Here is a 19,805-nt window from a genome sequence, read left to right as displayed (position 1 = left end):
CTGCGATTATCGACAGACAAAATCAGTTGGTCAAGCAAATGTCGTTCTCGGTGGCGAGGCGGGCGAGAGTAAGATCAACGGAGAAACGACGCCCATGGCGTGATGATTATTATATCAAGCGCAATAGCATCATAATGGAAGAATCTTGCTACGCTTTGCCACATAAGAAGCCGTTATAGCCGCGGGAATAACCAGCAGCCATTGAAGTGATAAGACATCACCGACCTTCCTTGTTGGGTATGGGAATAGAAATAGGCTATAGGGCTACACGTTTTCAACGACATGAGATGCCCGGTTGAATGACTGCATGTACACATCCCCTAAGCACAATCGTTGTTAGGTGTAGAGTTGGTGTTGGAGGTCGGGGTTAAATGGTACGTTGCAAGGTACTGTTGGAGTTGTCTGATTCCCTGTCTATCATATCTCGACCCGCCACCATGGAAAGAGCTTATGCACCTTGGTTGGATCCGAAGAACCTCTGTATCTGCGTATCTTCTTGTGATGGTACTCTATGGCAGTACTATCATATGAATCAGGGACCTTTGTCGTAATCCTTCGAGCTAGACTCTTTCATAGATGCGTGCTGTGGGAGGATCAAAACTGCTACCCCCAGAAAGAAAACCCCCCCAACCAGTTTAAGCATAACTGCCAAGCGATGTCACATCGATAGGCTTGATGCAGAGCAACCTGCCAGACTGAAGCTTTCTTGACATCGTACTACGCAGCTAGTGAACTTTAGAAGTGTTGCATTTCCCTACAACTTCAGAAGGCGATTTGTTTTGTTAGGCAAGTTCAATGGTACTGGGTTCCGTTACAAAAGACTACCGGGGTAGACGACGGCGAAAGCTGCCAACTTGAAGGATCCAAAAGTGAGGTTCAGTCTCGACCTGGCCATCGCATCGTGGAAAGCGGCGAAGTGCTGGGGGGTCATGCCTCACGTTTAGATAGCGGCCGCACGTATCGATGGGGAGCTCCAAGAAACCGATCAGTGCCGGCTTGGCAGTATTCTTGGCGTCTGGAACGGGCTGGTGCTAGACTGTATCAAGATATCGGAATGTTTCGAATTCGGACTAGAGCAGATAAGTCCCGCCGAAGCTATTTATATGTAGAACGTTTTGATATGAGAGAAGACGAAGAAAGTTTTGAGACTCTCAAGTGTAAAATGACAGTAATTACAATAAACTGAAGTTCCAACTCGTTGCAATGGACCTTCGCATCTTGAGCCCTCAAAAGGAAGCTTCGATGACGCCTTTTTAAAGGTTGTTGACGAATAAGTTGCACCGAGCAAAAGTTCCTCAAGACCCTCCCGATTTAATTGCAAACCCGGGCCACGTGACTAGTTTCCGGTTATCACGGCAGAAAACGACCCAGATAAGAGGGCGAGTCTGCCGATAAATGAATGAAGGAGATCGAGAACAAGCGACCCAATCCTGCCGCTTAACCCTAAGTCAACTTAAGCTTGAATCTACTGTCGGCGCTTCTGCTACTGTCTCGGCCTTGACCCCTTGATGATCAAAGGTTCCGGAAACTAGAGGAACGATTGTATCTGACGTGCGTTGCAAAAGGTCAATAGCCCCCAGGTCAAGCGATTGGGCCCAATGATCCCCCATATCCCACTGAACCGGCTGCACTGGCCATGTAACACTGGAATGTGGGATGTCCAAAGACATGTTGGTGTCATTCTGCAAGAAATACAGTCCACACTCGGTCTATCAATATCATCCCCACTTGCCATTGAAGATGTTCTTTAGGTCTCAGACAACGCCCTCAAATATCAATTAATATGTTGTAGATATGTTACATCATCATTTAAAGCTTATCAATTGGGTGCTGACATGGCGCGTTCCAGAATTCTGGATTCTTAGTGCACAATAGCTACGTACCATTCCGTCTAAATTGACAAGGGTTTAGGCCAACACCATAAAAAAGTCCCTGTAGCATGAGCTCTTCCGAGGCTCAAACCAATAACCGCACTTTGATTATAGCAGTCTGAGACCCTTTGTAAAAGACCCCTGCTAATCAGAATGTCGCAATCAACATTGATCCAACATTAGCCACTCAACAACCAATGGCCTTGAGGCGATGTCACAAACACTTGTAGTCGCTAACACAAGTTCCTGGTGGAATCGGAAGAGGCGGATTTCAAGTGCGGCTCTTCCGAGGATACAATCGATAGCGCAACATGGAGGCATTGCTCGATGAGGCAAAGGCCAAGACGTTTCTAGCCTCGGGGACCTGAGGCGACAGTTCAACGCTAACGCCTCCACGATATGCGCGCGGGAGGGTTACAGAACTGGGACGCGGCTAGTACGAAAAGAGCAGGAGAACAGGGTTTCGGTATGTTGCAACGGGACCACGAGGGTCCAACTCCCCAGAGGCAAATGTCCAAGAAGGGAATTGATCTTGCAAAAGGACCTCAAGAAACTGGGAACTCAGTGAGACGCGGCCGACGTCTCTGGTCCTTATCGCCGTGGTACCCGATATCGAAGTTCCAGAACCAACGGATGTTACATTCGCTCATCGTGTAATGCGATGGTATCACCGACGATGTGGTTTTAGATAAAGATGCGTTGCTGCCCCATGTGTAGATTGACTCTGCAGCCCAGATAATTTGAGCCAACTGTGGATTGTTACACAAACGACATCAAACCCCTCTTTACCATTCACAGGAAGAGGACAGCTCAAGCATGTCGTCCACAAATGTCGAGCCCAAGGGGCCTCACGGCCTCGAGGATACCTTCGAGACCTCGGTCTTCCCTGTCCCTAGCCCGACGGACATCGATGAGAAGAGTGACGCAAAGAACGCTGTTCTTGGCCCCGAGGTTCACGATGCATCCCATACCGATGAAAGCGACAGCGATAGCAAAGATGCCATTATTGTTACCGGTGCTGATGCCTCTCGCCACTTGCTCCCGATGAGAGACGACCACGATAACGCTTTGACGTTCCGAAGTATTCTTTTGGCCTCCGGTCTTGCTTGTTTCCAAGCTGTCATGTACCAGATCTACACAGTTCGTGATTCTTTACACTTCAATTTCGATGGGATACCATCTAACATGATCAACTATAGTTCAAACCAACCATGATCACCATTCAGGGTACCTTCATCGTCCTTATCTCCTACTTCATCGGCAACGCTTGGGCCTTTGCCCTCCCCCGCGGCGACAACTTCGAAGCTCGATGGAGAGCCAAGGGCAACACTGGTTCACTGCCATTCCTGATCAAATTCATCAAGTTCATCAACCCTGGACCTTGGGGTCTCAAGGAACACGCCATCTGTGCCATCACAGCCACCTCTGCATCTAATGCCGCTGCAAGTGTTCAAGTATTTGCGGCTCAGGATCTCTTCTACAACATGCCTTTGAGCCCAACTACTGTTATTCTGAGTACCATTTCTATTGGTCTGTTCGGTTATGGTCTCTGCGGTATCATGCGTCCAGTTGCCGTCTGGCATGTCGATGCTGTCTTCTGGAGTAACTTGCCAACTGTCAAGACTCTCCAGGGTCTTCACTGGCAGGAGGTCAAGGACTCTAAGCCTATCCGAGTCTTCTGGTACAGTTTCGGTGGCATGTCTCTTTATGAGTTCTTCCCTGCCTACATCTTCCCCTGGCTCAACTCAGTCTCGGTTCCTGTAAGCTACACCCTCATTGGTTATAATTTACTCTTGCTAATCGCTTTGTGAAGTGCTTGGCTGCCATGAAGGCGACCGGAAACACTGCCAAGAACCTCACCCGTGTCTTTGGTGGCGCTACTAACAACGAGGGTCTTGGCCTCTTTAGCGTTTCTCTGGACTGGCAATATGTAAGTTAGTCTAAACACCAATATGAAACTTGAGCTGACAGGTATAGATTACCTCTTTCAACACCTCTCTTCCTCTACCCCTTCAAGCTCACATGGCTGTTGGATTCGTGGTCTGCTATATCGTCATGGCTGGTATCTACTACGGAGATGGTTGGGGAGCCAAGTCCCTGCCTTTCATGTCTACTCGACTCTTGTTGGCCAATGGTACTACCTACCCCGTTGCTGAGGTTTTCGAAGGCGGAGTCCTGAACGAGTCACGCTTGTTGGAGTTTGGTCTTCCCAGACTGACTGGCACCTTTGCTTACGCCATGTTCATGGCCAATGCTGCTGTAAGTCACCTACTCTACCTTGATCGTACCAAAAGCTAAACTTGCAACAGATCGGTGCTCTCATCCTTCACTGCATCCTCTTCTGGGGCAAGGACGTCGTCAAGGCTTTCAAGAGCGCCAGGGAAGGACGATATGACGACCGCCACCACGAGCACATGGCCAAGCACTACAAGGAAGCTCCATGGTGGTGGTATGTCACTGTCCTCGTGGGAAGCTTTGTTCTCGGCTTGATCGTCGTCATCAAGGAGAACATTACTCTCCCTGCTTGGGCTTACGTGGTCTCACTCATCATGGGTTCCATCATTGCACCAGTCGTAAGTTAAAAAGGTCCATGATATAGCCAGCAGAACTGACCTTTGTTCTAGAGCACTCTCCTCTACTCTCGTTATGGAAACGGTATTGCGACCAACAACCTTTCCAAGATGATAGCTGGTCTTATGCTTCCTGGCAAGCCTGTCGGTAACATGTACTTTGCTGCATGGTCTCACAACGTCATCTCCAACGCTGTCAACCTGTCTGGTGATCTCAAGATGGGCGAATATCGTAAGTTTTACTCATCAATCTTACCAAGTCTATACTAACTAGGATACAGTCAAAATCCCTCCTCGTGTCATGTTCCTCACTCAAATCTGGGGAACTATTCTTGGTGGCTTTATCAACTACGCTATCATGATCAGCATCGTCGGCAGCAACAGAGACCTCCTTCGTGACGGCGATGGTAACTCGTCCTGGAGTGGTGCTACCATGCAATCTTACAACACCAACGCAACCTCTTGGGCTCTTGCTGGTTATCTTTACAAGCTTGGTGGTACTTATGAGCTCGTTCCTTTCGGTCTGCTTGTTGGTGCCGGTTTGGTTGTGCTCCACCGAATCTTTTACAAGGTACATTTCCCCGGTCATCAGTTTTTGTAACAACTGACTAACAGTTTCCAGTTTTACCCCAAGATCAAGAACTTTGATGTTGCCGATGTCAACTTCCCCCAGTTCATCCAGTTCGCTGGTTATATTCCTTACAACCAGAGTCAGACTTGCGTTATCCTGAGCCAGATTCTCTCCGGCTTCTTTGTCCAGTTCTACCTCCGAAACTACCGACCTCGCATCTTCAGGGACTACTCTTACCTTGTCACTGGTGCCTTTGACGGTGCTAGTCTGACAGTCCTCTTCATCCTCTCTTTCGCCGTGTTTGGAGCTGGTGGTCCAGGGCATCCTTTCCCAAGCTGGTGGGGAAACAACGTCAATGGCAATTATGATCTTTGCCCTGTCCCTGAGTAGTCGAGAAGTACTCAAAGTTTTGGGTCCGGTGGTCTGGAAATGTGCCTGGAATTTGCCTGTGCATTGTTTAAACTCGTACTTTAGCCTCTGTACCTTATACCCCAACTAGCTATTTCGAATCAAATGTTCATTCAAGTACATGTGTCATTTATCGTGAAAGCTTTCTTCTTTGAGATGTTTGGCTTTGAGTCACCCTCGACCGCCAGTTACTGACAAAGTCCCCTGAGGAATAGCCTACGAAAAGTCCCATACGATGTCAGCCCCGGCAATGCTTGCCATTCTCCGACGTCGTGACCTACTGCTGCCATAGCTCCTGTTACTTACCGGTCCTGTCTTGTAAGAGAAATTTGATCGTCGTTCTTGTTCCCATCATTCTCCTCTGACCGCCTGGCCTTAGCTTCCTCCTGAGTCTCATCCCTTTCCCTCAAAGTGTACCATTCTTCTCTCTTCTCAATGTCAGAATGCTCTTGATACGCCCTATCGATAGCATCGCGAATCTTCTCAGTGAAGACAATTTTCTTTTTGTGCCTCATGAGTACTCCCACGAACTCCTTCCGCGTCTCCTCTCGAGCTCGTGGATACTCTCTGAAGATACTGAGAAACAATTTCTCTGTGATTGAGAGGGATGGCGTATGCGTCAAGACCATATCTAACATCAAAGGTTTGGCACCAAGCATGATCTTTTCAAGGTGGCTTGGTGAGAGCTTAATATCTGAGTCAGACTGCAAAACAAGTGCCAAAATATCCGCCTGATTGCCGGAATATTCAGTCCCCTTTTCGCAAATCCATATCGCGATATCTTGCAACTTTCCGTGAGCTGGACCAAAGCGCTCAAGTAAGAACTTAAGCTGGAGCAACGATGTGGTTGCTTTCAGCATGCCGTCAGTGACCAGAAGTGACGAGTTTCGAGGCCAGATTGACAAGAGAAGCTCAGTATTCTCTTCCGGTTGACCCCACCTTCTGCAAGGCGAGTTCATTGACAATATTTTAATCACGAGACCCTCCGTTACTTCGATGCCGGGTTGATACTCTATAAGCGCTTTCAAGGTCCCGAGATCTGTTTGAGACTCGAGCACATCGGGAGTGATGTGAACTGAAAGCTCGCGAGCCTTGCTAAGACTTTTGAAAGCATGCTTTGAGAGGCCAATGTTCAGCATCCTTGGAGTTATTTCCAGTCCCCCACTATGATCAAAAAGAACCTCCAGGTTTTCCTGACTTGGCCGTCTCTCTTCGCTGAGGAAACGAATGATAAGATCTTCGGACACTGGCTGTTCTCCTCTCTTGACAAGGAGAAAGGACAGTAAATCACTGGGCTCTAACCGAGCTGCAGCTATGATGTCGCTATCTGTGATATCGAGCGTTGTCGAGTGCTGACAAATGAGTCGGGGTATCTTCTGGCTTACACCATAATCGCTACGAGAAGCTGCAGACTGGAGTGCCAGCGTAAGAGCAGTGTCTCCGTTTGCGTCTTTCAAAGCGGGTGAGGCACCGTGTTGAAGCAACTGGAGAACAAGTGACTCATCGTTGTACTGACATACCAAGTGTAATGCTGTACCATGAGTTGTATGTACATAGTTGACGTCGACCCCCTTTTCTAGGATCAGTGATATGATGCCCCTGTTGTTTCCCTGTAAAGCTGAAAAGAGGGGAGTCTTGAAGCTTCCAGTGGTTTTATCCAGGCTGGCTCCATGTTCGATCAAAAGCTTAGCGATTTCGAAGCTGCCAATGAAAGAAGCCAGCTGGAGTGGGCTCTCCAGTTCATCTGTTCCATTATCAGCAGTGGCACCGTACTCAAGTAGAATTCGAACAATGTTGGTGCATCTCTGTGTAGTTCGGTAGTCCACCACCTCTGAATTCAGGTACTTTTGGTGTCTCGTTCCACGTTGCTCCAATTGCTGTTGCAATGGTGATGCGCAAGCCCATAGCGTTAGCGTAATTGGGTCTCCCGGCTGAGATGATCTCGCTCGGACGTTTGCGCCTCGTTGTAACAATAGCCGTACAACTTCAAAGTTCAAGTAGTAGCAAGCCACTTGCAACGGGCTATCCTCCTCTTCGTTGCTGCCATCGACACTCATGCCTTGTTGAATCATTCTTCTCACCAGAGGAACAGAACCTGAGGAACATGTGAAGAGAAATCTTTTGGGAGTTGGGAGCACATAGTCAAGTAGAAGATTGAGTGTTCTGTAGTCAGTAGACTTTCCCATTGTGAGTGAGTCCAAGGTTTCGTCGACGATCTCAGATGGATCCACCCCGTCAATGAACAGCTGTTCAAGAAGCGCCTCAACAATGGAAAGATCTCCGTTTCTGCATGCTTCTTGAAGGCTGGAACTGTCGACTTTTGCGCCAGCCGCAATCAGTTCATTGATCATTTGAAGACCTGCATTCCCTCCCACAGCACTCGAAAGAGCACCAGTAGATTTAGAAACATCTGCACAAGATTCAAGAAGCAGTCTTACTATGCGCAAATCTGCTTTTTTAATCGCTGCTAGCAGAGGTGTTCGGCAGTCACAGTCATCGACTTCAATGTTGACGTCAGCGCCTTTCGACAAAAGCATTTCGACGAGGTTGACATAGCCTCCAGAAATAGCAGCATGCAAAGGACTCGCATCTCGAGCCTCTATACTTGCCACATTCGCTTCCTTGTGGCCCCGGACATTGACTAGAGCATTGGATTCTAGTAGCAGCTCTGTCATGGCGTGGTCTCCTTTTTGACAGCTTATGATAAGAGGATGTTGGAGGCGGCCCTCTTCATTATTCAGTGAGGGGTCTGTCTCGAGGAGTAGTCTTGCGATTTCTGTATGTCCTTCTTGTAGAGCCATCTGAAGCGTGCTTGATGATACAGCTTCCCTCTCGTTCTCTGACTGTCGTTCCGCTTGGTACTTCAACTTAGAATCTGCGCCATGTTGAAGCAGAAGCTCGACGATGTCGAGGTGACCACCGACAATGGCCGCGCGCAGGGATGTGTGCCAACGACCCTGTATCACATTTGCGTTTGCTCCCTTGTTCAATAGACTCTGGACAATCTGTAGCTGGCCAGTCCGTGCCGCAGCCTGTAGAGGACTCCCGTAGTAGTATCCCGTGGCGTCAATGTCGACTCCTCGAGATAAGAGCAACTCGACAAAAGGAGCTTTGCCGAGAACACAGGCCATCTGAAAAACTAGCTCATATCTTGTGTCTTCCAGCTTGCTTGTATCATACTTCTGTAGAAGGAACTCGAGTACCGCTCCTGGTCCTTGTTCGAAGACGTACTCCAAAGACGGGGCCTGTAAAAAGCGGCCGTCTGGGTCAACGATAATGCTATGGAAGGTCTGTCGCTCTCTATCACCTTCAAAGAACGCGAGAACTTTAGCTAGAAGAACCTTGCCTCCATCAAAATAGTCTGGAAGTTGGTGACCACTGTCAAATAGTCTTGTTGTAACCGCCATGGCTTCCATTTCTCTCTGTACTGCTCCCATAAGAGCCGAGTCTCCTTTCCCGGTAAGCTTGACATCTGCTCCAGCTTCAAGCAGCTCTTTTACCACGACATCTGGACAGACTCTCGCTGCGTATTGAAGAGGATAAACATCCTTTCCACCTAGACTGTTCGGATCGGCCCCTAGCTTCAGCAGTGTTTGGATGACTTTCTGCTGCTGAGGCATTGTTTTCTCTCTATAATATCTCGCATAGTAGGGCAGCTCATAGCTGTCAAAAGCGCTCAGGCCGACTTGCAAAGGACTGACAAGACGAGGACCGTCAGTCGACTGTGAACCATCTGCTTCACCAGTGGCAGTTATATGGGCACTGGTAAGGCGAGGGTCGACAGACTGCCTCCAACGTCTCAGATACCTGGGTTTCTCGTCTTCAGGAACGTTGGCGTTGACATTGATACCAAATTCGGATACGAGATACTCGATGATGTCAGGCTGTCCCTTGCTACAAGCCGCATAGACCAATCGGCGTAGAAGGAGTTCGGAATGAGATTCATCGACCTTTTGAGAAAGGAGAAACTTCAATGTCTCAAGATCCTTTCCAGCAGCGCCTATCAGTGTGTTTTCAGGAATCGAAACGCCTTGTAAATCAGAACTAAGATTAAGCAAGCTCTTGATTACTGAGACGTGACCCTCCTCTGCAGCTTTGTGGAGGCCTTCCAGGAGATCGTTGTATTGCAGTAGTTGCTGGTGTTTGCAACTCATGATAGCCTCCATAACGGCTACATTACCAGAAGTGCAGCAAGCCAGAAAGTCTGCCTTCAGAGCATGTGGCTCAATCACCGCGACTTTGTACTTTTCTCCTCCTGGTGGAAGTTTCAGCCTCAACTGGTCAGTTTGTTCTGCCGTGCAGCCAACTTCAGACGCTTTGGCAAGAGTAAGCTGCAAGATATCGTGACGCCCTTGAGGTATGCTCTCTAAAGTTGTGTAGATGCGTTCAATAAAAGGACCCTTCATCCTCGATGCGTGATCAAGTAACATCTTAACGGTGCTCAAGTGTCCGTTGGAGGCAGCTGCCTTGAGAGCAGTACCAACCTCATAATCCCAGAATCCCAAACTTTCCTTTTGCTCCAGTAATACCTTGACAACTGCGTCCTTCCCTCTGGCAGCACTAGCTTCAAGAGGGCGGTTCTTCTGAGAACCGTCCTGGGTATCATCATCGCTACGGAGAAAATCCCCTTGATCATTAGCGAACATCTCCATTCCATCATCAGTCTCGACTCGAGTGATGTTGTCACGGGTATCTGTATCAGTGACATGTTCGGCCGTTATGGCATTCCGCTTGTAAAGGTGCGGCCACAGTTTAGAGCGAGGGTGTTTATCCCTTCCAGGAGAAGCCTCCCGATAAAGCGGCCTGTATGGCGAGGGTCGAGCTCTGCTGTACTTGGGACCGGGCGGCTCGTAAAGGAACTTGTAACCTCGTTCCAGGAACAGCATAATGATCTCCTGATGCCCACCTTCAGCAGCGGCATGGAACGCATCTGGAGATGAACCTTCGGCATGGACATTCGCCCCCGCGTCAAGAAGCCTCTCAACAACAAGCTTGTGACCATAGTACGCTGCAGCTTGCAACGCTGTGCCAGAAGACCCCGTTTTCTGGTGAAGATCTGCACCTTCTTCCAGCAGGATCCTGACAATATCTGCGTGACCTTTCACAGCGGCGACATAAATAGCATTGCCTTTCCGCTCCTCTGTGTTGACATTGGCACCACGCTGGAGTAGCTCTTCGACCGTGGATTTGTGGTTCATCAAGCAAGCCGAGCGGAGTGGCGTGCCGAACTGACCTTCGGCTTCGATATCAAGACCTTGTTCCAGGAGATACTTGACGATATCTGTATGGTCATAGAGAGCCGCAATTGCAACCGCATCTTTTGGGAAGATGTCTTTCGCATCAGATGATGTTTTGGATAGCTGGCGTTGTAACACAAACAACTGGCCACCTTTTATCGCCTTGGCCAACCGCATCTTGTTTTTGTCCGGGGTTTCCTTGTCTATAAAGCGCTTGAACTCTGGCCTGAGAAGCTGATCGATGACCCTGATGAAGCCATACTCCGTTGCCATCTGTATGTCTTGCTCGTAGTCATCTTCGGATTCAATAGTAGCATCGTACCTGATGAGACCGAGTACGATATCTTCATGCCCTCCATGAGATGCAGCTTGAACAGCACTCTGAAACTTCGAGCCACATTTCGGAGATGCGCCGTTTTGAAGAAGCTTTTCAACAATCTCTTCATATCCTCTGAAACACGCAACATGCAACGGACTTCCGTATGCACCGCATTCGATGTTCAACTCTGCACCCTTCTCAATCAAAGTCGTCACAGTGGAGAGATGACCTGTAGCGACGGCGACGTAGAGTGCGGTGTGCCCAAGGTCATTTCGTTGGTCCCAGTCTATATCACTCTCCGATCCTGAAAGAAGAGTCAGCAGGCCGTCTATACCAAAGACAGCTGCTAAGAAGAGAGGAGATGATGTTTCGTTTGGTATGGCATCAAGAGCAGGCTTCATAGGGTGATTCCTCGGCAGGAGTGTTGCAATCTCCTTCGCAATTTCCAGCCAAGCTTCGAAGGAAAGGCTGACATCATAGTCTTCATCCTCAAAGACAAAAGACAGCATGTCTTGAAATAGCCTCTCTTCCTTCTTGGTAACCTTTGAACTCTCAAAGTGGCTTGCCCAGTGCGTAGCAGCATAGAAGAAAAAGCCTTTGGCTTGCTGTTGCAGGCTTCCGTTGTCAGGCGGTCCACGCGAGCTGGCCTTTATGCAGATCGATGCCAGAAGACTATTAGCTACTGGAGCGGAGAACAGAGATTGTTGGGTACGTATGAAGTATTCTCTGACTGAATGATGAGCAAGTTGGACGATTTGGCGATTGAGGTCTATAATCACCAAGTTCGAGCACACAACAGATATGTCAGCCGTCGTGCAAGGGACATTCCCTATGCTTGCGGTAGCGATGGCAGCTAATAACGCCTCGGGAGTCAACGGTGCTTTCATGTACAGCAGCCAGGAGAAAGTTTGGATAGCTAGTTGTCGCGATGTGTCTCCTGATTGTAGGATCTGTCCCAAGTCGTTCTCGTAAAGCTTGTCTAGATCTGAGAGAATGTTGGACCGTAGGGCCGGAAGAAGATCATGTTCGTTCTTGACCTTGCGAAGCTGCTGTATCTGTCGATGGACCCATAGAAACCTAGATAAAGTCACGTCGTCAGGCCAGTAATCGAAAGGTGAGTGAGAAAGAACTTACATTTCGCCCGCACCATCTAGCAACTCCTTTATCAGGCAGCTTCTTGTGTTCGGCGAGAGCCTCCCACTGATGAGTTTGGCGTCGTCAATCTTCTGAGTAATGAACCGGGCCATGTCATTGTGGACTTGGTCTGTCGTCACAACTATCTCTTTCGCAGTCGGTAGCGATGAGAGGATATCAGAGCTATTTCTGCTCGTGATAAACACCTTGACAACATTCTCAGCCCTTGACATAATATCAGATAATGACTGCAAGAGAAGACCGCAACTCTCGTCTTCAACCTGCTCGACACCATCGAGTAATATTGTGATGGGGTCTTCACGGGCCACTTGAACGATACGGTCTACACAGTCTTTCCTACTCAGTCTAGGAAGGTCCAGGCCCTGAAGAGTAGCAGACTTCGAACGATTCTGGAAGTCGGAGTATAGAAAGTTGCGAACATCGCTTTGACTTTCTGTAATCGTCAGCTGACGCAGGATACTACGGAGGATTCCGTCTGCTGAGGATCTCTCCAGTTCTGACTCGCTTTGGAGACAATAGAAGTATGCGAAGGGAGCCAATTCTGGGTTCGTAGCCCTGGTGGCCAACAATGAGTCGGCAATGACAGAGAATAGATTGGTCTTGCCAGAGCCCGTGATTCCACGTATCCAAAGTGTTGATGAAGAGCTGGACTCGCACCAGTTTCTGTAGACCTCGTGCTGCAGAAGCCACTGGCCAAAGTTTGGCGTTCTTGACTCGGATATGGTCTCGTGGTGGATTGAGAAAGGCGATGTTGAAAGCCAGGATATCATCTTGATAGAATACTCTTCTTCGATGCGCTTGGTGTTGTTGTTAATTTGATCTTTGAGGCGGAGAACTGTCTTCGCGATAAATCGCAGGTCTGAGGTGTCCTGAAGCTTGGCCAGTTTGAGAACCTCGTCTTCTCGAGATAAGATTTTCTGGATCCCGTCGTCACCCGTCCAGAAGACACTCTTGGCCAGTCGCACTGCTCGGGTCAGTGGTTGCCTTTCTCAATGCTTTTGTAAACATGCCTGCAGTTGATTGCGAAAAGAACGCAATAGTTTGTGCCAGATGAGTCAAGACTTCTGTGTATAGGACGGTCAGTGCCGTCTCGAGCGCCGGCTCAGCGGATTGATCTCGACCAAGATGTAAGTTCTCAAACTCCTTGTATCGTGCAATGATCCGAGACACCACCTCGAGGTCCTGAACCATGGTTCCATATTGTTGGACATCGTTAACCGTCACTTGAAGAAGCAGTCTGACAGCCGCCCAGGGCAGCGAAGCGTTGCTGGCATCAAACTGCACAGCCGCATCGCCGACTGCTTTGAAGGAATCAATCCATTTGGCGATCTTTTCCAGGACATCTCGGATAATCACGACTTCTCCATTTGAGCGTTTGAACTTCCAACGCTTGCGGAGACTGGTAGCTTTGCGGTTCTCCGCTGCTTCCAGAGCGGCGGCTAGAATGTCGCGCTTATGGGTGGCAGCCTGGCCAAGTGCTGTTTTTAAATCTGCGCTGAGGGAGCTGAAGGCTTGATCCCAGAGACTCTGCGCATTTTTATCGCTTGAAGGAGCCATTTGCGTCGCCATGGCGGTCTAACGAAACTGACGCTTCTTCGTTTCGCAGTATTACTCCGCTTCTAATTTAGTTTGCAGGTGCCCAAACCACGATGATAAAGACACCAAGTTTCAGCCGCAGACCTCGCGACGCTTTACTTTCTGGGCCGTGGCTTTAGGGACTTGCTTTCACGCGGATGGGATGGCGTCCAGTAAAATGCTGACTGCATATGCTGGGTGTAACCAATAAATGCATTTTCAAGGCCACAGCCTCATCTATTGCGTTATCGGTCAGCTCGAGACATTGCGGGCTGTATGCTGGCGATAGCCATCGACAACAAGTCATGCAAAACCTCTACATGTTCGGTAATTATGCTTCAGTGCATAAGAGGTGGAATCAAGAACTCGGTACGGCTAAATTGCGGTTGGCGCCCAACCCTGAGCTTGTCCTGCTTGTCCAGCCAGGCAGCCAGGCGAGGGGACGCGAAAAAAGAGCGAGATTCTAGCAGTCGTTTTACAGGCCTGTTCGCTTTCGGTCAACCGTCGGCCTCAAGCTAACTCTACAAAAGAAAGGTCGCGGCCTCGACAATCAACAATAGACTCCAACAATAAAGATTCTGTATTTAAAGAATTCCTCTAGTGAAACAACCATACCCGACCCTCTTCAATCTCCTAAACGCCATCTCACGCACCATCATGTCTTCACCAAAGACAATCGCTTTCTTTGGCGCTAGCACAGGCGTAGGCCTCTCAGCGCTGAAGCATTCACTGGCTGCAGGGCATAACTGTGTCGCATTATGTCGAGTTCCGGCAAAACTCGAGGCTCATGTCTCCCCAAAAAGCTATCCAAATCTACAAATTATTGAAGGTAATGCCCACGACATCAAGGCAGTAGCTTCTTGTCTGAAGAAGGACGATGGCTCAATCGTGGATGCGGTTGTCTCCACGATCGGCGGCAAACCAATCATTCACAAAATGACGATTGATGATCCCAACTGCTGTCGGGTCGGCATCGCTGTCCTTCTTGATGCGCTCGCGCAAATACGTGCAGAGGGTGCCGTTGGAAGACCGCATATCACTGTCTTTAGCACCACTGGCATGTCAGACTTTGGGCGCGATTATCCCCTTCTGTTGTACCCTATCTATGCGATTGCTTTGAAGGTCCCCCACGAAGACAAAAAGATCATGGAGACCAAGTTGGCCGATAGTGGTGAGGACTTTACCATCGTGCGGGGCAGTTTGTTGGTGGACGGTGAGAGTGAAACGCCAGTGCGCGTGGGCATCGAGGACCCCAAGAACGGGATAGAGTCTTTGGAGATCGGATACACCATTTCAAGAGAGGACGCTGGGAAATGGCTGGCAGATAAACTGCTGGTAAAGACGCACGCTGAGTACGTGAACAAGATTGCATCCATCACCTACTGAGGGGTTCAACGGAATAAGGTGCATTTAGAAGGCGTTGGGAATTGCTTGGGAACACAGCGTGGACGTATATATAAATTAGCTCGTATTGTCTAGTTTTTACTTGATACAAATAATAATCATCACAATAAAGATTCCCAGGCCGTCTTGAATCAACTCTTGGTGTCCGATTCAGAGAAGTTGACATGATGACCGATTATCCTGAGGCATCAGTGCTGGGGAGAATCAGAATGGTACAGTTGTCCCAAAATGCTTTAGCGCTTATCTTCACTTTCAGATAACCTATCAGGGCTATAACACTCGGTATCGCAGATACTTATCAGTCAGGCTTGGGGATCAGAGTAAATGGATAACAATAGATCATGTATATGTTTTAACAGCTGATTACAAGTTCAATAGTAAAGAGACACTTGGAGAAGGCTTAGTAATGAGAGAAATTCTACCTATGATGAATCCCTAGCTTGCCGAAAGCAGTGATGAAGTAGTGACTGATGATACATGATAGCGATGGTTGGAAGCAGCGCATCTACCACGATAGTTCACCCGATGAAAGGCTCATTTCCCTCGTAGAAAGACGTGACTCTCTATCGCGACAAAAAGATCAAACTATTGCCAGACGAAGCTGTGTGTACAAGCTGCCATCTCATCTTTGCCCGTCAGTTTATCGTTGTTCATTACGAATGACGCCCTCCCCCGCTGTCCCAACCCCTCTCGCGTCAGATTCGGCCTCCGCGCCCGAGAAAAACGCGAGGAACGCCTCCACAGCCAAGCTCCGCAGCTGCGTTGTATGTCGCAGTCGTAAAGTGCGCTGCGACAAGCTGTCGCCATGTTCAAACTGTCGCAAGGCTAATATTCCCTGCGTGGTGCCCTCCAATGACCGTCCGCCAAGATGGGCACGGCGCTTGGAGCGCATCGCCGATAATGGACAGGGTGTCGCAGGACAGGGTGCGGGTGGCTCTGGTACGGATCAGGTTATGAATAGACTGCGGACGCTGGAGAATTTGGTTAAGGAGTTGAGTGGACAGCTTGAGGTGGCTAATGCTGCTGCGAGTAGGGGTGCGTCTTCGGATGCTCCGTCGCCTCAGGATGTCGTAAAGGACGCAGCTAGTCCGTCGTCGACATCGACGGCTTCAGATGTACAGAAACATTTTGGGAGAATGGTGATCAAGGATAAGAATAGAGAGAAGTATGTAGCTAGTGGCTTCTGGTCCCGTATCAGCGATGAGGTACGTCAACTCCAGCCTTGCTTCTTCCCGTTTATCGCTCTGACTGCCTGCAGCTCGATGGGTTAAAGATGGACACTCGTAGGATGGCAGATGACGATGAGTCTTCCGAAGATGAAGACTTTCCGGTCAGCACTCCCTCAACTCAGGAACTCTACCGAGAACCATCGGAGCGGCATGCTTTCTTGTTTCGAAACAGCCAAGCTCCTGCATCGCCTGGCGAACAGGACTTCAGTCCGTTACCATCACAGATCCCCTTCTTACTGGACGTATTCGACGAGAACATCAACCTCATCATGCACATTGTGCATATGCCGAGCATCAGAAAGATGGTTCGTCCTTCACCTGGGACAGCGGCCAAGGTATCTCTCGAGCACCAAGCGCTGCTCTTCTCTATCTACTATGCTGCCATCACGTCCATGGAAGACGACGATGTGCTAGCCAATTTTGGATCTACGAAAACGGAGCTCAATATGAAGTTCCGTCGAGGCCTTGAACAGGCTTTGGCACGAGCAGACTTCCTCAACAACCCGGACATTGTCCTTGTTCAGGCCTTGGTCATCTTCTTATCTCTCGCGAGGCGGTACGATAGCCCTGTCTACGTTTGGATGATGACTGGTTTGATGATTCGTATGGCTCACGCTGTTGGCCTTCACCGAGACGGTTCAAGGTTCCAGCATCTCTCACCGTTTGAAGTTGAGCAACGACGTCGTCTTTGGTGGATGATCGTTACGGTTGACATTCGTGCGTCTGAAGATCAGGGGACTGAATTCTCAATCACACAAGACAGCTTCGATACCAAGATACCTCTAAACGTTAACACTTCGGACATTGAGCCCGAAACGAAGGAGACTCCTCCAGAGCGCAAAGGCGTTACAGACATGTCTTTCGCACTCGCCATGTGTGAACTAGCTCGAGTTTCGAGGCAGTTGATGGCATCGAGTATTCACTCATCTGGGCCTACCCTCGGGGAGCAGGCTAAGCTGCTCGACGGTATCCAAGAAAAGCTCGAGAATGGCTACCTTTTCCGCTCCGCACATCCAGAAGATATAGCCAACTGGGTCGGGATCGTGTGTACGCGGCTTGTGCTTTCCAAGCTGACACTCTTAGTGTATCTTCCGTCGCTTTTTGCGTCACCAAATGAGCGGTTCTCGGACGAGATTCGAGACAAACTGCTTGTCGCCGCTATTGAGGTCGCAGAGCATAACCACGCGCTCAATGCTGAGACGAAATGCCGTCAGTGGCGATGGATCTACCAGACGTATACTCACTGGTATGCCATTGTATGGCTTCTGATTGAGATATCCAGACGGCAGTGGTCGCCTACTGTTGAACGCGCATGGGTGGCTCTGCACAGCGTCTGGTTGATACCATCGCAGCACAACATGACCAAGAATGCGCGTATGTGGGTTCCGCTGCGTCGATTAATGGCTAAAGCGAGAAGTCACAGGGACGAGCAATTGGTGCAAATTCGGAACAACACTGCTGTGATCGAGACTCTGGAGCAGGTTGATCGCGCCCTTCCTATTCCTGTCAGCCCGGAATCATCGCGGGAGGCAAATTTGCAGCAGCGGTTTCTTGAACATTGGCGTTCCGCTGTCGGCAAGACTACCTATGGCATTTCCGAGCAACCTGTGCCTCAAACCGGTGAGAGCAACACAACGCAATCTCTAGCTAATCAGGCCATGGGTGACAATGCCACTCAGTGGGCAAACCCCTCGTTCGACTTTGCCTCTTACCACCCTGGTCTTCAGATGGGCGTATCTGGTGATATAATGCCAACAGAGATGACCATGCTTCGCCAAACATGGGCCGATGGCCAGCCTGGAGATGCAGATGTTGCGTCGTGGCTTTGGACCGACATGGATCAAAGTGGCAACGGATTAGGAGACATCGATATCAATATGGATATTGATACTGACATTGACTGGAACACATGGCTACAGTCTGCTACAGGCATGGAATTGAATGCAGGAAACACGGGGCCGTCTTGATGGATTTGGGCAGTGGGCCTCAGAACTTCAGCCCAAGAATGATGCTCGCATGGAGCAAATACGAATCAAGATAACATAAAGGTCGTTTCGACCATCAGGCGCGAAATACTCGAAGGCTAATCTAATACATCATGTGTATCCATTCATGTAGTAGTGTAATATCTACGCGGTTACTAGAGTCTTTGACTAAAGTCCTCCGAACCATACAGCTCCTTCTGACGCTCAAGCACAGCCGGGTGACGAATCACTCCTGGCTTCAACTTGCCAAAGTCCAAGTCAACGCCCTCTTCCATATATGGAAAGGGACCAAGAGGTGTAATAGCAAGAGGATTGATCTTGTAATGGCTTTTTGTATACTATACCCCCAAATTAGTCCTATCCAGGTAGATTAGTTATGCGCTTACGTTTTCCTTGATATGCCTGAAGTCTGTCGTCTCTTTGAAACCTGGAACATTCCAGTAGAGGTTCTTGAGCCACTCATGAATGACTGGGTAATTGGCGCGAATGGTTCCGAGGTCGCACTTGAAGTGACCAACATACACAACATCGAATCTGACGACAGTAGCATACGCGCGTATGTCAACTTCGGTGAGCTGCTTGCCAAGGATATAGGGTCCTCCATTTTGGTAGATCAGTGCCTCGAGCTTGTTAAGTGCCGCGAAGACTGTTGGCACATTGTTGTTGTAGTCCTCCTGGGTCGTTGCGAAACCGGCTTTGTAGACGCCACTGTTGAGGTCTCGTTGCATCCAGATATTGATGCCGTCAATGGTCGATCTCAAGTTTTCCGGATAGAGGTCAACGTCTCGCCCGGAGCTGTTCGAGTCAAGGATGGAATCGAAGGCTGTTGGCAACCAACGAAGCAATTCGTGGCTCTCATTATTGACCATTCGATTCTCCTTCTTATCCCAGAGAACAGGTACACTGTACCGACCTTTATAATCAGGATCATCTCTGAAGTAAACTTCGTGCAAATACTTTGATTTGAAGAGGTGATCTTCGGTAGCCCCTTCATAGAGATCATCCGGAGGACTCGGAAACTGCCAACCCGGCCATCCCTTATCATCACCTTTGGGGTATGGCTTCACGACGGATAAACTGATAATATCTTGAAGACCTTTGAGATGCCGAACGAGATTTGCTCGGTGAGCAAAAGGGCAGAACAGTCCGATGTAAAGATGGTAGCGGTCCTTCTCTGGCTGGAATGGGCCGTCCGAAGTAATGAACCCATGCCACGAGTCATCAGGGCCACTATGGACAGTCATCTTATGAGCTCAAATCAACGAAATGATGCATAAAACCTGTGTACCTGTTACTTATGAGGATGTGAGGTTCGTATGGTGAGATGGGGTGCTTGACCCCGCTTGATGACGGATGATCGGAATTTAGAGTCCGGTTCCGGAACTGCCCTCGGAACTGAGCTTTATTGACCTATGCACCAGGCATTTATAGTGTGTAGTTAATAGAAACGGATAGAAATAAGCCGTGTATGAGTTGAAGCT

The 19,805-nt window shown here is 49.1% G+C and overlaps 5 protein-coding genes across 5 annotated transcripts; 3 read left to right on the top strand and 2 right to left on the bottom strand.

Annotated features, from left to right (window-relative positions):
* Nucleotides 1–2,687: 2,687 nt before the first annotated feature.
* FOBCDRAFT_280536 (OPT oligopeptide transporter protein-domain-containing protein) lies at nucleotides 2,688–5,402 on the top strand (the record flags this gene model as incomplete). Its single annotated transcript, XM_031191678.2, has 8 exons — nucleotides 2,688–3,011; nucleotides 3,071–3,631; nucleotides 3,685–3,801; nucleotides 3,849–4,130; nucleotides 4,181–4,444; nucleotides 4,496–4,673; nucleotides 4,723–5,012; nucleotides 5,064–5,402. 8 exons carry the CDS (start codon nucleotides 2,688–2,690, stop codon nucleotides 5,400–5,402), a joined length of 2,355 nt encoding a protein of 784 aa, XP_031032909.2.
* Nucleotides 5,312–13,700, bottom strand: FOBCDRAFT_323809 (ankyrin repeat-containing domain protein; the record flags this gene model as incomplete). The annotated part of the gene is made up of 3 exons (XM_059612102.1): nucleotides 5,312–12,053; nucleotides 12,111–13,029; nucleotides 13,079–13,700. The coding sequence occupies 3 exons, from the start codon at nucleotides 13,698–13,700 to the stop codon at nucleotides 5,723–5,725; spliced, it is 7,872 nt and encodes a 2,623-aa protein (XP_059466038.1). The 3' UTR covers nucleotides 5,312–5,722.
* A 550-nt stretch (nucleotides 13,701–14,250) lies between these two features.
* On the top strand, nucleotides 14,251–15,300 carry FOBCDRAFT_232814 (uncharacterized protein). The gene has a single exon (XM_031191676.3). The coding sequence runs from the start codon at nucleotides 14,364–14,366 to the stop codon at nucleotides 15,090–15,092; it is 729 nt and encodes a 242-aa protein (XP_031032907.2). The 5' UTR covers nucleotides 14,251–14,363; the 3' UTR covers nucleotides 15,093–15,300.
* Nucleotides 15,301–15,766: 466 nt separating this feature from the next.
* FOBCDRAFT_285627 (fungal-specific transcription factor domain-containing protein) lies at nucleotides 15,767–18,296 on the top strand (the record flags this gene model as incomplete). The annotated part of the gene is made up of 2 exons (XM_031191675.3): nucleotides 15,767–16,315; nucleotides 16,369–18,296. Coding segments are annotated over 2 exons (2,474 nt in total), but the record flags the coding sequence as incomplete, so codon positions are not given.
* A 131-nt stretch (nucleotides 18,297–18,427) lies between these two features.
* Nucleotides 18,428–19,634, bottom strand: FOBCDRAFT_10332 (glutathione S-transferase). The gene is made up of 2 exons (XM_031191674.3): nucleotides 18,711–19,634; nucleotides 18,428–18,662 (listed from the first exon to the last, which is right to left on the bottom strand). The coding sequence occupies exons 1-2, from the start codon at nucleotides 19,566–19,568 to the stop codon at nucleotides 18,480–18,482; spliced, it is 1,041 nt and encodes a 346-aa protein (XP_031032905.2). The 5' UTR covers nucleotides 19,569–19,634; the 3' UTR covers nucleotides 18,428–18,479.
* Between the last annotated feature and the right edge of the window lie 171 nt (nucleotides 19,635–19,805).

Source organism: Fusarium oxysporum, chromosome X (assembly GCF_013085055.1).
Source record: "Fusarium oxysporum Fo47 chromosome X, complete sequence".
NCBI classification, from domain to species: Eukaryota; Fungi; Ascomycota; class Sordariomycetes; order Hypocreales; family Nectriaceae; genus Fusarium; species Fusarium oxysporum.
Note: the sequence above shows the minus strand (reverse complement) of the source record. Positions and strands in the feature narration are given on the sequence as shown.

What these genes read in the sequence shown, in the direction of transcription:
- FOBCDRAFT_232814 (XM_031191676.3), top strand. Translation starts at nt 14,364, where the DNA reads ATGTCTTCACCAAAGACAATCGCTTTCTTTGGCGCTAGCACAGGCGTA.
- FOBCDRAFT_10332 (XM_031191674.3), bottom strand. Translation starts at nt 19,568, where the DNA reads ATGACTGTCCATAGTGGCCCTGATGACTCGTGGCATGGGTTCATTACT. An exon ending in TCAGGCATATCAAGGAAAAC is followed by an intron (nt 18,663 to 18,710) that starts GTAAGCGCATAA and finishes TTGGGGGTATAG; the next exon opens with TATACAAAAAGCCATTACAA.